The sequence below is a fragment of the Danio rerio genome, chromosome 10 (genome assembly GCF_049306965.1).
Source record: "Danio rerio strain Tuebingen ecotype United States chromosome 10, GRCz12tu, whole genome shotgun sequence".
NCBI lineage: Eukaryota > Metazoa > Chordata > Actinopteri > Cypriniformes > Danionidae > Danio > Danio rerio.
The window spans coordinates 17,344,307-17,360,869 of record NC_133185.1 but is presented as its reverse complement, the minus strand read 5'-3'; the positions used below and the strand labels follow the sequence as shown (position 1 = coordinate 17,360,869).

The 16,563-nt window shown below is 33.4% G+C and overlaps 1 protein-coding gene across 1 annotated transcript; it reads right to left on the bottom strand.

Moving 5' to 3' along the window:
* Nucleotides 1-5,664: 5,664 nt before the first annotated feature.
* parm1 (prostate androgen-regulated mucin-like protein 1) lies at nucleotides 5,665-16,123 on the bottom strand. Its single transcript, XM_003199311.7, has 4 exons — nucleotides 16,053-16,123; nucleotides 14,810-15,571; nucleotides 9,853-9,931; nucleotides 5,665-8,939 (listed from the first exon to the last, which is right to left on the bottom strand). Exons 1-4 carry the CDS (start codon nucleotides 16,087-16,089, stop codon nucleotides 8,858-8,860), a joined length of 960 nt encoding a protein of 319 aa, XP_003199359.2. The 5' UTR covers nucleotides 16,090-16,123; the 3' UTR covers nucleotides 5,665-8,857.
* Nucleotides 16,124-16,563: the final 440 nt, after the last annotated feature.

Sequence of the window (16,563 nt, the reverse complement as noted above, 5' to 3'; positions counted from 1 at the left end):
GTGTTTGGCGTCATCAGCATTCATAGCCACACAGGACACAGTCCATGTGACTAGTTAAAATGGCTAATTTCTCTGAATTAGAAAATGCATTAAAGCATTTGAAAACGTAACAAAATATATCAAACTTTTCTGGTGATTTTTTTTTTTTTACATATTAATGAAATAATCTTACATATATACCTGTAGCGCGTGCCCAAGGTTTCATTGTAACTGGCAGAGCACTAAATGTTTTGATGATTTATGGCGCCATCTTGAGATATGACACGATTTTTGAGAAAAAGCAGTTATGGTTCAGTGGCAAAACTTTTGAAAAGTCTTAGAAGTGCCATCTTAAATGTTTCTTCTAACATCAGCAATAGGTTCAATAATTTCACTTTTATGACAATAGGGTTCTTTGCAAATTTGTTTTGTTGACTCATGGCGCCTCCTCGTGGTGTTATTAAAAGGAATGCATTGAGGTTGGAAGAGAGTCAATTCAAGACATTTTGAGAGTTCCTTGATCAGTTGTTTATCAGTTTACATGACACCAGAGAATGAACAAATTAATTGATTAATAGATTTATTAAATTATACATAAAAAATTAATACAAAGTATTATGGATACTTTATTTACCAAAAACATTGTGTGAAGCCGTTGAAGTGGAGAGAATGCTAGAGCTTTAACACAGTTCGATGCTCAATAACCAGTTTAAACAATTATCTCTCAGCTGTGTGTTAATAACAGAGCCTCTCATTATCAGACTGAAGCACACTCACAGCTGAATGAGATCAGCATGATGGCAGCTCCTCCAGCACCTCTGCTAACTGCTGTTTTACACCAACAACTATTGACATGGAGTGCATATTTGGTTCAAATGAAATGAGATTCTGTGCATATTGTGAAAAATTATTTAGATATTAATAAAAAAAGTTAACATTTTCAATTAGACCTTTTCATGTGTGATGGAATTTTGATGGTAATACTATCAAGGGACAATCCTGCAAACACAAAATTCCACTGACATCAGTACAATGGTCTCAAAATCCATTCCTGCAGGGCCACAGCTGTGTAGTTTATCTCCAACCACCTCCAACTCAAACCTGCTTAATTGTCTCAAGTAGTCTTAAACACCTTGATTAGTTGGATCAGTGGTCTTTTATTAGAGTTAAAGCAAAAATACAGAGTTGCGGCCCTCCGGGAATCGAGTTTTAAACTTGAAACTCCTATTGCTTTTATATAATCATTTAAATAACCATTTTTTGGTAGTTGTTATATGTTAAAATGACCAGATAACAATGTTATAGCAAATTATTGTTAGGTTCTGTTTTATTTCAACACAAAATATATAAATGCATATAACCTACAACCACTCAAGATCTTTAAACTTTTGTTAGTCTATCTTGCTATAAAGCAAATCTTAGCAACTACCCTAAAACAAAGCATATGCTTTTTCATTCTTTTAGCATTGTTAAACAACACTGTTAGACCTTACCGGGGTTTTTTACAGTAGAACACTGGCAACACTGTTGCCAGCCACTCACTGTAAAAGTTTGGTTACAGTAAGTAACTGGCAACAGTGTTGCCAGTTAATTACTGTAACTGAACCATTACAGTGAGTGGCTGGCAACAGTGTTGCCAGTTATTTACTGTAACTGAACCGATACAGGGAGTAGCTGGCAACAGTGTTGCCAGTTAATTACTGTAATAGAGCAGCAGTGGTAACTAACTGGAAACTGTGTACAGTTAATTACTGTATTGTAGTGTTACAAATCACAGCATTATACTGCATACACATTAATAGTATGTCATATATAGTTATTGTAGTGTTACTAAAATTAATCAGTATTCTTAGCTGTTATTTAAAAATAGAAGGCATAAAATTTTCCAGACAAATTTATTTTATTGTTTTGTTACGAAACAAATAAATAACAGAAAAAGTATAACAAAATTAAGAAATCAGCAGATATAAATATTGTCTTGCATATTACAGGTCTGCACAGTAAGGCTGTGGTCACACTAACGTTTGAGCATGCAATATTCTGTCATACTGCACTGCGAAGTGGAATTAAACAAAGCGAGTGGTGGAATTAAACAAAATAATTAGAGATTGAAAAAGCAAGCCAGAGAGGTCATGTTTTGATCTTTGATTGGTATCAAGCAATCACATGATGTGATTTTGCATGTCAGCGTTCTCCAAGCTTGAACTTTCCAATGCTGCGAATTATGAAATTTGTCGCATGATTTATCATTCCAGGTCTGCAGTACTCACATGCGTATGAATGGAAGTCTATAGGGAAAAAAGTGCAGTGTGACCGGGACTTTAAGCTGTAACTCTAATTAAACACACCTGATCAAACTAATTAAGGCTTGTTAGAAATCTACAGGTAATGTTGAAGGAGGGTGGGTACTAAACTCTGCTGCCCTGCAGTTCTCCAGGAACTTGAAGTTTGACCCCCATGGTATACAGCAGTGGTGCTCAATCCTGTTCCTGGAGATTTACCTTCCTGCAGATTTCAGTTGCTACCCATATCAAGCACACCTGCCTGTAATTATCAAGTGGCGTTCAGGTCCTAATTAATTGGTTTAGGTGTGTTTGATATGGATAGCAACTCAAATCTGCAGGAAGGTAGATCAGCAAATGAACAGCAAAAAACACAACATAATTATTTTAAAGTTTAAAGTTTTAAATAATTAAAAACTGTGTTAAATCTCAATAAAAAGTTTAAAGTAATTATAAAAAAAAAGTTGGCAACACCGAAAAACCAAAGGATCCAATCTTTTATTGTTATAATTATCTCATGACAACAAACTTTATTATTGTTTCTAATATAAATTCATAGGTGGAAACACTGCTCTGAAAAATACTTAGCAACAAACTCACAACCTGGGACCGGACAATGGAGCTTTTGTGTGTGGATGGCTATGTGTATCATGTTTTTGTGATTCCCTGTGACGATGTGCACAAGTTACCTTACTGAGATGAAGGAATTTAATTTTGGCTTAGTTGCCAGAAAGATACATACAACTGTTAGCATCTGTACATTATGGCAGTATGCAATATCCAATAAATACTTAAACAAAAGTAATGTAAGAAGTTATATGAGGAGAGGCTAACTAGCTAACAATGTAGCTTTCAAGTACACAGTTCAAGATAACAACAATATAACTTAAAACACAGCCTTATTTTAGAAACCCTCAAAAACATTTGAACACATTTTACTTACTCATTATAGATTCTTATTTAAAGCCTAAAACATATCAGACTCTACATCTGAATTGATGGACAGAGAATAGAGCACACTCAGCAGTAAACAAATCAAACACCTGGCTCCCTTAAAGGGCCAGCATTTTCTGAAAACTATTTCTAACACCTTTGTGTTTAGAATAAGACAGACAGCCTGTGGGAGTGTATGGTGATGCCTAAATCATTATTTTCTGCCTTTAAAATGCACATCTCTATAAATAGCAACATAAACCATCAGAGAATTTATTGGAATTAATTCTTTGCACTACACAATTTCATACAAAGTCTACTCCTTTCACAGTAAAATAATGTGTTAATAAATAATAAATGTTTTCTTTCATTACAGCAAAACACTGGCTATTTTGCAGTTATTTACTGCACAATCTACAGAGTAACAGTGCAGTTATACTAATTAAACACACCTGATTAAACTAAATCTAAAGGTAGTGTGTTGAAGCAGGGCTGGAACTAAATTCTGCTGGGCTGCGGACCTCCAGGAGTTTGACATCCTTGGTACATAGCATATTTTCAAAGGAATTGCCTACATTTATCACAATCATGCACATATCATTGAATAAAAACAATAATATACAAACAATATACAAACGTCATCCAAAGCAAAAAAATAAAAAATTAATAAATAATCTGATCCTCATGTTGTTCCAAACCTGTAGTAATAATAATAATAAAAAACAAATAACCTGATTAATACATTTATTTAGGAAAGTCTTTATACTATACTGTTAATGCCATTTTTACCAACTTCTCCAAACAAATTAATTGAGTCTCTGCGAAAATGTATGTACGTGCTGTTTAACATATTTTTTAAATAACACATTTTTACTAGTTAATTAGCAAAATACTAATATTCAGCTTAAAGTGCAATTTAAAAGCTTAACTATTGGCTAAACTAGGCAAATTAAATTAATTATAGAAAAGTAAACAAAGTTATAAAAATGATTGTGATAATTTGGTTGCTCTGTGTGAATATTTTTGCCTTTAAATGCATCTCGTCGATATCTTTACCTTTTAATTAGCTCTGTGACATTGACATTGGTTGACTCCTGATACTCAATGTTAAAAACATAAAAGGAACCCAAGAAAACACAGAGATGGCTGCAGAGAAATTTAGCTTATCATCAATGCATTGTCTCACTTTCTCCTCAATACAGACCATACACATACCAAAACTGAACAGTATATATATATATATATATATATATATATATATATATACATATATATATATATATATATATATATATATATATATATATATATATATATATATATATATATATATATATATATATATATATATATAGCAACATAAAGCAGTACTTGGGGTAATAATGGTTGAGCAGTAATTTACCATTTATTATCACAGTAACTATCTGTAATGGGTACATAAAGTAAATTACTGTAATTTATTCTTTGCACTACAAAATTTCATACAAATCCTGCTCCTTTTACAGTAAAATACTGTTTCCTTTTAATACAGCAAAACACTGGCTATTTTACAGTTATTTACTGCATAATCTACAGTAAGGGTTAACAGTGAAGACAATTCACTCCCACAATATGATATCTTTGGAAAGAAACATACTATTAACAGCTACATTATGTCAACATGCTAACTAATGCAGAAACATGCTAGCAACATGCTAATTCTCTCTAGAAACATGCTTGTTCCTGAACAACAAATCCTAACAACAAAATAACAGAAACATACAAAATCATGCTAAAACACTAAAAACATGTTAGCAACATGTTCAGTCAATGTATCAATATGCTAATTGATGTAGTTTTGACAAGCCAACATCAAAATTTGTTATCAAACTTTAGCATAATTTATTTTATTAATATTAGAATAAGCGTGTGTGAACTAAAGCAGCATCTCCATTCATTTTAACTGCTTCAGTAGCATTGTTCACAGTAAGAAATGCCATGTACTGTAGTGATTTTTTTACTGATAAAATCACAATCGAGACCTGCCTATTTGATCTGCTTTGTTTAAAAACTGCCTTTTGCAAATGACACTCCACAGAATATTTGTCAGCCTATCAGAATAAAGCATTCAGCGTCCCGTTTAAGCAAATGTTTTTTTGAATATGTGAGTGTGTATTTATTACGTAATGGTTGTTTGTCCTCCAGGAAAATGAGGTCAGGTTTTTGATTTCTTTAGATCAGTCATATCTGAGATGGCGCATGAAGTGGTGTATGATCTTTCCATGAAAATTGGAAAATCTCTGAACAAAAAAGTACCTATAAGCTAATATATATATATATATATATATATATATATATATATATATATATATATATATATATATATATATATATCAAGTGTGTGCGTGTGTGTTTAAGCTAAGACCTTAAAATGTGCACCGTATTTATTTACAGAAGCATAAAATATTACCACAGGAACAACACAACAAAGTACAGCACCAGAATTTTTTCAATTTTTTGACAAGAATTCTGTGTAATTTAGCATGTATGACATAAAAATTATATAATACATTTATTACAATTATATATACATACAATTAATTAATGCATTTTATTAAGGTAAATTCACTGACAGTTTTTCAATCATTCATTTCTGCTGCTTCAGACCAGTGATTCAGACAATGTTCCTGTGGTTTCTGCCATTCTTGAAACAAGAACATTTGCAAAAACAGGAAACAGCGATTGCTGTTTAACAGGTTACAGAAACTAGGTTAGGAAACAAGAGTGGTTTTAAACATTCACAAATAAATGCACAAAGCACGACTGAAGCTCTTCTCAAACGCCAGATGTTTTGTTAATGTGCCTCCATTTGATGGCTTATTTTTAAGACTCTAATAACAGTCTTGACTGTTTAAATGCTTAATTGCTAGCCGTTAGTGGATCCCTGCCATTACAATGACAAGAGGAAAAGAATCTTATTGTTAAGGCAGCAGAAATGTCTTGGTGTTAAAACAGAGACTGTCTTTGGATGAATAGCGGGAGGTTGAATGCAGAGCTGTAATTAAGCTATATGATAAGGGCAATCTTAGAGACCAATAATAAATGCAAGTGTGTGTGAGGCTTTAATTTACAAAACACGATGGCTAATGTTATTATTGCAATTCATTTACATTTAAAAATATGATCATGAGATGAAAAGCTGTGCTTATCTTCAGAGAAAATGTATAAATAAACAAAAGATTACCCAAAAACAATTCATTTAAAAAACTAATCAAATAAACGTGCAGGACATTAGGGTGCATGTCCACCAAAGTGTCTTTTCTCTCGATCTGAATGTTGTTTGATTTTGTTGTCAATGATAGCACTACGCTTTTTTAAATCGGTGCTTTTATGCTTTACAAAAAAAATGGAGCACCCATCAGTGTCACTTTTGATCTAGCTGTCCAATCACTGTGAAAAAGGGGTGGGACAATTCCACACAACTGTCAACAAATATTCTGCTAAAAACTTTCAACTTGTAGCAGAGATACTCTGTATCATATGGCCCGTTTCCACGGAATGGTACGTTATGGTTAGGTTAAGAACACTTTTAATGGACGTTTATACTGTCAAAAGGTACCTAAAAGTGAACCATACCACTTTTTGGGTATTCTTTGCAAAGGGTACCTAACACAACAAAAGAGTACCAAAAGGCAGGCCTAGACCACAACTGAACGCTATTGGTTTACAGAGATACGTCACTCGCTCGCGCAACAAGCCAGAATGAAAACAAAGGAACCGCCATGTTTTAAATACACAACCTAGACATTACACTGTAACGAACAAATGCAAGAGTGAAGCGCAAAAAAACAAAGGAGAAGCCAGAAAAAACAAAGAAGCAAATTTCTCTTTCAGCAACCTAAACCATGAACAAACTTCCATGTTTAACTATTATCATCACCTTTTGGACTATTTTGATTTTGAATGACGGAAATACTTTCTAACAAGAAGTTACAAGTGCTGGCAAAGATTAAAGATACAGATGAGAGGTTTGCTCTGACTGTGGGCTATATGTTGCATTTTGTTTTTGAACCCAAATAAGGACTAAATCTATGTTGGGTGTAGTTTTTCTGTAATTGGTAACATATCAGACACTGTAAGGGGCTGTGTGTGTTCATATATTGTATGTTGTTATTCATTTATTAATTTTATGTAATTGCAGACATTACAGTGGGCTATTTCATTGTTCATAGAAAGGTTAGTAATGAACATTTATACACAAGAGTTTATGTGAATAAAGCAGGGGTCACCAACCCTGTTCCTGGAGAGCTACCTTCCTGCAGAACTCAGTCCCAACCCTGATCAAACCCGTACTGTACCACACAGTGGAAATGGGCCAACAGTAACCGACTGAAAAGACACTGAGCTGCAAAAATATGTTTTTTTAGAACAATGCTCGTGTTTCTGCACTGTGAAAAACACTTCGGTGGACAAACACCCTTACATCACAAAGTGTTCCATTATACTGAAATCTACTAAAGTTTGTTAAAAATGTAATAAACAATTACAAAAAAAAATAGGTAATTCCTACTTTTAAGATGATTACTTTTTAAGAATACTAATTTTACTACTAAGACACTTTTATACAAATACAAAGTTCTATCATGAAACTCTATTGATAGGTCCTAACCAATCTGCTTCCAACCTGGTGCAAGTGATTGGTGGCTGTTTACTCAGTAGCCAATCAGCTTGTTTTTGACAGCAATCTGTAGCACGTTTTCAGATCCCTCATCCACTGCAGCAGTATAGGTCTGCTACAGAGGATTTATGTGTGTTCTGTTTGAAGCAGCAGTGTTTTGTATTCTCAGACTGCATGTCTATGAGTATACTGGCATTAGCATGTCTCAGTACTTGCTCTCCACCATTAATTAAGCAGCAGCAGCAGCAGCAGTGTAGCAGATCTACTCCACCAAGAACAATCACATCAACACTGCCATATGTGTATTCGATTCTTGAGCGTTATCATGACAGAACTAATATTTCAAGTATTTCACAAATTGAGCTTTTCTCAGAATAGTGAGTTAATAACTTTAAGTGGCAAGATATTTCAGTTAAAAAAGATATACATTACTTGGAGTCCAATGAAGGTGCTATTTTTAAATGGAAAAAGTCGAAAATGTTACGTTTTTGTGCATATATTTGGTAAGTTTTAAAATGTGATATTTTTGTTACAACAACATTGATTTACATATGTTAGCCTTTTGACACGTGTGGGTTAGTTTAACTTCAAAATAAAAGCCACTGTCCAACACCATGATAAGGCATGAAAGAGCCCAAATTAAATTGAAAAGTACTCTGACTTTGTTTGTCTGACAGAAAAAAAGTCATATACACTTAAAATGGCTTGAGGGTGAGTAAATTATGGGGTAATTTTCATTTTTGGGTGAACTATTCCTTTAAATAGCAAATGCATTTGCAATGCAATTAAATTCCAAGATCCACAAGAACAGGCCTTACATACAAAATCCTCATTTACAGATAGTCTTGCCTACATTTTGCAACCTCTTGATAATTCAGGTCAGTTTATCATTTATGTTTAGACTTAAGCGATAATCTTGGGGCCAAAATCCAGAATCTGATGTAACCATGTTCATGGTTAAACACAGAGGTGTAGGTTGTTCTTCAGAAAGGAAGCACTTCCTCATTTAGCCATCAAACATTGGGTTCAGAAAATTCCCCACAGAGCCGTGTTCACCGTCATCCAACAGACGTCCATAAGAGGAACGTCTGCAACACACAAACAAGTCTGATATTAGCAACCTGTTAAAAAGCCAAAGCTAATCAATTAACCTACATATTATTATTAAATAATACAACTGCTTAAATCATAAAGTTTGCTATATATACACTCTAATATTTAAAAAAAAAACATCATTATTATTATACACTTTTTTATATACATTGTTTTAGTCAACTTTTTTAGAATCGTACTCTTATGCAAACACTGAAATAGTTCTTTTACTGCTTTTATTAAAATAATATACTTCTCTTTTAAAAATATCCCATCCTAAACTTTTGTAATGTACAAATTGTCATTGTTCTACTTAGTTTTTTTGTCAAAGTAATTTCAATATAATTAATGACATTAAAATATGTAAATTATGTAACAAATTAAGGACTTGTAAGACATGTAAGAAACATAGATGATTTTTGATTACCTTAATCCAAATAAAGTCATAATCGAACTAAACAGAAATCGAATTAAACATATATATTATAATATATATTACTTTACTTCATATTTCAATCAGTTTATCAGAATATAAATGGCATCTATTTCATAAACACGTATTATCAATTATATTCTTCTGCTCATATTATTATTGTATACAATATAACCTAAATATTACAAATTGCCCAGACACATACAGTCAAGTCCGAAATAATTCACACCCTTGGTAAGTTCGAACATTTAAACAAAGTTCGTGTTCAAATGTAAATAAAAGTTGAGAAACAGCAAAAAAATAAATCTTTTTGTGTCATTGCCAACAAAAGAAACTTGCTTGTTGAATAAACGTAACTTTAGGTCAGAATTTGACAGGGGTATGAATCATTTTCGGCTTGACTGTATTTATGAAATTTGAAATATAATCAACATTAAGATTCACAACACAAATAACAACACCAGCAGTTGACTCACCTCATTTTAAAGTAATACGCCCCAACAAGTAAGATTAGTACGATGGCGAGGAAGCCAATTACGATAGCAGCGACACTTCCTGAAAACAAATAATGAAAAAAAAATCTGCTGCAGATGTTTATTTCACTATGTTGACGTGTTTGAGTTTTTATTCCTACTAAACTTCTGGTAAAAGGTTAACGTGACTATTTTCAATTCCATATGGTTCCTTTTACAGCATCGATGTTGTAGTGTAATTAAAATATAATCAGTTAAATAGACATTCATTTAGTTGATCAGGCGTAAAACAAGATGAAAAGCTGTTTAAACGCAAGCGCCGTCAGGAGCAGCAGGCAAGCGATGAAACTCCATTGAAAATACTGTGGTAAATTTCATATTTTTTTCATATTTTAAAGACATGGCAATGGAATTGGGAATTTAATGCAGCGCTTTTACATTCTGAGACCCACTTTCTTTCATATAGCAATCAGACAATCAGACAGTGAAGTTCATTGATTTTTAAAGAAAACATCTTACATTTTGTAACATTTTTTTAAGAAAACAGATTATAAATTTTGTAGCAATTTTCGATTTTTGTTTGTTTGCAGATGAAACTTGTTTTGCTACTCATTGCGATGACATTCAAACTTTTTAAGTGTGGCTTTTAAGTGGCCAAATGTCTTTGAAGCCATTAATTTTTCAGTATGTTCTAGGTAAACTTCATTTTACTTTGTACACTAAGCTGTACAAAGTGCAAATTCATACAGGGCTATGAAATGGGTTAAGAAAAATGTAATCTTTATAGTAAAAGCTTAGCGAGCTGTTAATGGTTTGATCACTAAGATTATGTTTTAAATATTAACTTTAAACACTGTCCGTTCAGTAGTTTTTGCAAAATAACAAATCCTGCTCCTTAAAAAACACTTTAACACTGTTTTTCTGATATTGATCAACATTTATGAATTTAACAATGTAAAAATATTTTTTATTTTTTTATTTTACAATTTCTCTAATTTTGTATTATCTACACAAAATGTTTACTGGTTGAATAAATCAAGAAATTTAAATATATCTTCAGGGCAGTACTGAACAAAGAAATTTAAATGCATTTTTTAATGATCTCTCTTATTTTTAGCACCCTTACCACGGACACTGTTTTTGTGGAAACTACCGGTGGCTAAGATGTGTAAAGATTAAACATTAAATGTGGTTAAACAATAAATATTTCATGTTTTGGGTATATCTAATGCCAACGTTTAGTCTCAATCATATGTAATTAGTTCCAGAGTAAACGTATTTAACTAAGGGCAATGTTACATTTTTGAACGTTATATAAATTGAACAATACACTACCTGACAAAAGTCTCTCACCCATCCAAGTTTTAGGAACAACAAATATTAACTTGACTTCTAGTTGATCGTTTGGTATCAGAAGTGGCTTATATGAAAGGCAAAGGCCTCTAGATTACACTTACTTTACCAAAATAAATATAAGTATTTTGCTTAGAATAAGTCTGGTCACTTAACAGAAATAATGTACAGTATAGAATTTAAAGTCATGCTGCAGTGGAAAAAGAATTAATATTGTCGATGACTCCTATGAGCTTGGAGGACAGCATAAATACCTCTCTGCAATGACTTAAATAACTTATTACTAAAGTCATCTGGAATGGCGAAGAAAGCATTCTTGCAGGACTCACAGAGTTCATCAAGATTCTGTAAATTTATCTTCATTGCCTACTCCTTCATTTTATCCCAGACTTGCTCAATAATGTTCATGTCTGGTGACTGGGCTGGCCAATCCTGGAGAACCTTGATCATCTTTTCTTTCAGGAACTTTGATGTGGAGGCATGAGTATGAGAAGGAGCACTATCCTGCTAAAGAATTTGCCCTCTCCTGTGGTTTGTAAAGTAATGGGCAGCACAAATGTCCTGATACGTCAGGCTGTTGATGTTGCAACACACAATGCAGATCTCTTGCACGCCCCCTATAGAATATAACCCCAAACCATGACTTTTCCTTCACCAAACTTGACTGATTTCTCTGAGAATCTTTGGTCCATACAGGCTCCAATAGGTCTTCTATGGTGTTTATGATGATTGGGAAAAATGAACCTTCTGCCACTTTTCTAAATGATGAACTAGAAGTCAAGTTATTATTTGTTGCTACTACAACAAATAATACGATCAACGACAATACTTTTGTCAAATAGTGCATATGAAATTTCTGACTTGTTTTGCTAATTTGCTTAGCATCTTTATATAACTGTTGGTTAAATATTGTTCAGTATAAATAGTATTTCATGAAAGGGTTGTTTGTGTTTGAAGTTATTGACAGCTGATACATTACACAATAGTGACTCAGTATAATTGTACAGTATACAGTTGTAGTTTAATGTTTGCTTTGCTTAGTCATTTATAAGGTTACTGCTGGTAAATTCCTGTAAAGGGTATGGTGATGTAGACAGATCTTGATTTATTGATTTTGTATTGTAATCCTGATTAAACACATCATTTCTTTTGTCAGGAATAAAATAAATACCATATTTTCTGGAGTGAACTATTCCTATAAGAAAATATAAATGCACATTTTAGGCAGATGGCTTTATCAGGGTTTCTGCAGGTTTCTTCAAGTCAAATTTAAGACTTTTTAAGACCCTTTTAATACTATCATGAATGAAATTTTACACTTAGGGCTAAACACTTATGATTATTTCTAATGCTTGCCACAAAAAAAAATCTAATGTAATTAGTGTCAAAACAAGAAAACCCACTACATTATTTTCAACATTATATATATATATATATTTATATATACACGGTACAGACCAAAAGTTTGGACACACCTTCTTATTCGAAGAGTTTTTTTCATGACTTTGAAAATTGTAGATTCACACTGAATGAATCAAACCTATGAATTAACACATGTGTAATTATACACAGAAGTGTGAAACAACTGAAAATATGTAATATAGAAAATATGTAACTTAAAAAATATTCTAAGTTCTTCAAAGTTGCCACTTTTTGCTTTGATTACTGCTTTGAACACTCTTGGCATTCTGAGCTTGATCAGCTTCAAGAGGTTGTCACCTGAAACGTTTTTTTTACAAAGCGATACAAAGAAATTGGCATACATGCGGACTGCCCCAGGAAAGGAACCTCTGCTGCGGAGGATAAGTTCATCTGAATCACCAGCCTCAGAAATCGCAGGTTAACAGCAGCTCAGATTACAGCACAGGTCAATGCCACACAGAGTTCTAGCAGCAGACACATTTCTAGAACAACTGTTAAGAGGAGACTGTGAATCAGGCCTTCATAGTTGAATATCTGCTAGGAAACAACTGCTAAGGACAGGCAACAAGCAGAAGAGACTTGTTTGGGCAAAAGAACACAAGAAACGGACATTAGACCAGTGGAAATCTGTGCTTTTGTCTGATGAGTCCAAATTTGAGATATTTGGTTCCAACCATTGTATCTTTGTGTGATGCAGAAAAGGTGAACGGTTGGACTCTACATGCCTGGTTCCCACTGTGAAGCATGGAGAAGGAGGTGTGATGGTGTGGGGGTGTTTTGCTGGTCACACTGTTGGGGATTTATTCAAAATTGAAGGCATACTGAACCAGCATGGCTACCACAGCATCTTGCAGCGACATGCTATTCTATCCGGTTTGTGTTTAGTTGGACCATCATTTATTTTTCAACAGGACAATGACCCCAAACACACCTCCAGGCTGTGTAAGGGCTATTTGACCAAGAAGGACAGTGATGGGGTGCTGTGCCAGATGACCTGGCCTCCACAGTCACTGGACCTGAACCAAATTTAAATGGATTGGGGTAAGCTGGACTGCAGAGTAAATGCAAAAGGGCCAACAAGTGCTAAGCATCTCTGGGAACTACTTCTAGACTGTTGGAAGACCATTTCAGGTGACTAACTCTTGAAGCTCATCAAGAGAATGACAAGAGTGTGCAAAGCAGTAATCGAAGCAATAGGTAGCTACTTTGAAGAACCTAGAATGACAAATTTTCAGCTGTTCCACACTTTTTTTAGTTATGAATATAATTCCACGTGTGTTAAAATCATAGTTTTGATGCCTTCAGTGTGAATCTACAATTTTCATAGTCATGAAAATAAAGAAAACTCTTTAAATGAAAGAACTTTTGGTCTGTACTGTATATATATATATATATATATATATATAATTTTGTTTGCTTATTTATTTTTTATGACATGTTTAACATTGATAAAAATATATGTATTGTGGAGGCAATTACATAAATAATCAATTTTATTCCAAATTGATTGAGTATAACTTCTATTCAACCTAATGCATTTCTGTTATAAAACCTTAAGTTTCATGTCTATTTATACATATTATGTCTACTCGCCTAAATAAATAGTTTTTGTATGAATAGAAGAAAACATAAAGGGATAAATTGCTCTGTTATTATCATGAGGAATTGTAATTGTTTTCTTTCCCTGATTTTCTTAAGATAGATTATTGGGTATTGGATGGATGTCGGCTCGATTGCGCAACTTTACTTTGACAGAGAAAAATTAAGACCTTTTTAAAATTATTTATACCATAGAACACAATATTTCAGTGAATTTAAGATTTTTTTAAGGCCTAAAATTATGTTTTTGAAATTTAAGACATTTTAAGACTTTTTAAGACCCTCCCCAGATACCCTGTTAAATAAATTCTAAACTAAAATCTCACCTTTGACCACATTTTGAAAACACCAAAAAAATTGTGAAATTGTTAACCTCAACCTGAGGCTGTTTACCAGAACTGACGCAATTTATGAACAGCATGTGAAACTATAGATAAAGTCTCATAAGGAAATAAATTACACACCCTTGACCTACAAAAAGTCTACAAGAGAAAGTCAGAAAACCAAAACATGCCATTATAATAATAATAATAGTAATAATAATAATAATAATAATAATAATAATAATAATAATAATATAACATACCTGAGCTCAGGGCAGCTGGGTCCTTCTTATTTTGCTCAACAGTATTCTGGTTTGGAGTCGTGGCTGTTAATGGTTTTGTAGTTGACGTTACTAATGCTGTAGTAGAGAGCACTGGTTTACTCGTTGTGGTATTTATCGTAGTTGTACTTTTGGTACTAGTAGTAACCGGTTTTGTACTGCCTATAGTTATTTTTTCTGAAGTAGTATGACTCTCTGAAGAGGATGTTGTTTGTTCACTTTCAGTCATCAAACCTGATGTGACTGTGGTCAATTCTTCAGTCACGTTGTGAGCTACGCTGGTGATCTCAGTTGCTGGAGTAGTAGCATTAAAACTAGGGGTTGTTTGATTAGTTGTAGAGTTGTTTGTAGCACTTGAGGTGGAAATTAAAGTTGTTGGAGAATTAGGATTATCAGTAGAGGATGTCTGATCTGTTGTAAAGTCGCTCAAGGTGGAAATTAAAGGGAGCTCCGTTGTTGGAGTATTGGCATTAGCACTAGAAGTTGCCTGATCCATTGTAGATTGGCTGGAGGTGGAACTAAGTATTGTGAGTGGGGTTGTTGTTTCACTTGTATTGGTCAAAATTGTTGGAGAAGCAGTTGTTTTTTGTTCCTCAGTGGCACCACCTGATGTTACGGTTACTGGAGAACCTGTAGTAGCTAAAAGTGATGTTGTAGCCGTTGAATCTTTAACTGCTGTATCATCTGTAGTTGTAGCTGTAGTTGGTGGAGCATCAGTTGTGCTGCATCCAATTATCATCCAACCTTGATGTCACACAAAACAGCCAAAACGCCACAACAGGCATTAACTTACAAACAGTAAATACGTGTGATACAGGTAGTATTATCTTCAAATATGAAAATCTACAATAAACACGGTGTGTTATATAAAACTGAAACATGAAACACAATTAAATACATTAAAGCTCTGTGGTTAAGTTTAAATTTATTTCCTTCTTTATTAATACCACTTTTAGTTCACATTATAAAGATGAAGAAACACTCAGACGCTACACTTACTGTACACCGTGGTCAAAGTTATCATTGGATATTGATAGCTTAATATTTAATAATTAGCCTAAAGTGTTCGTTACACCATACCACATTCACATACTTCATAATAACTGCAATTCATTTTAAAAGTACATTAAATTATTAAGTGTATAACACAAGTGTATGCCTTAATATTAATAATAATTTCTAGTTAACTAAACATACTATAATGATTGAGAAGGAACAAACATACCTGTTAATATAACCACCGTTGAAAAGTGCATTTTCATTTGTCTTCCTCTTCCTACGTCTAACCTAACGACTGTTGAACAGTTTCTCTATCGCTCTAAAACACATGTGAGTGACAAGAAGGAAATTCACACGCACGGCGGGAGCGCGCAGGCGTACACGCCTCCAAACCACCAGTCCGTCGTGACCTTCTCTAATATAAAGTCATGGCATGATGATCAAATAAGCAAAGGAAAAAGCTGTACTTGAAATCCAGGCTACTTTAAAAAAATTACAATAGTGAAAAATAATAATTGAAAAATATGGCAATGAAACATTATAAACAGATAGCAAGAAATCATAAACGAAAGTGGAACGCTTGTTATGGCCTATCACTCCACTAGATGGAAGCAAATCTAAGTTAATACATTCACCGAAACCTGCAAAAGAAAGAAAGAAAGAAAGAAAGAAAGAAAGAAAGAAAGAAAGAAAGAAAGAAAGAAAGAAAGAAAGAAAGAAAGAAAGAAGATTATACA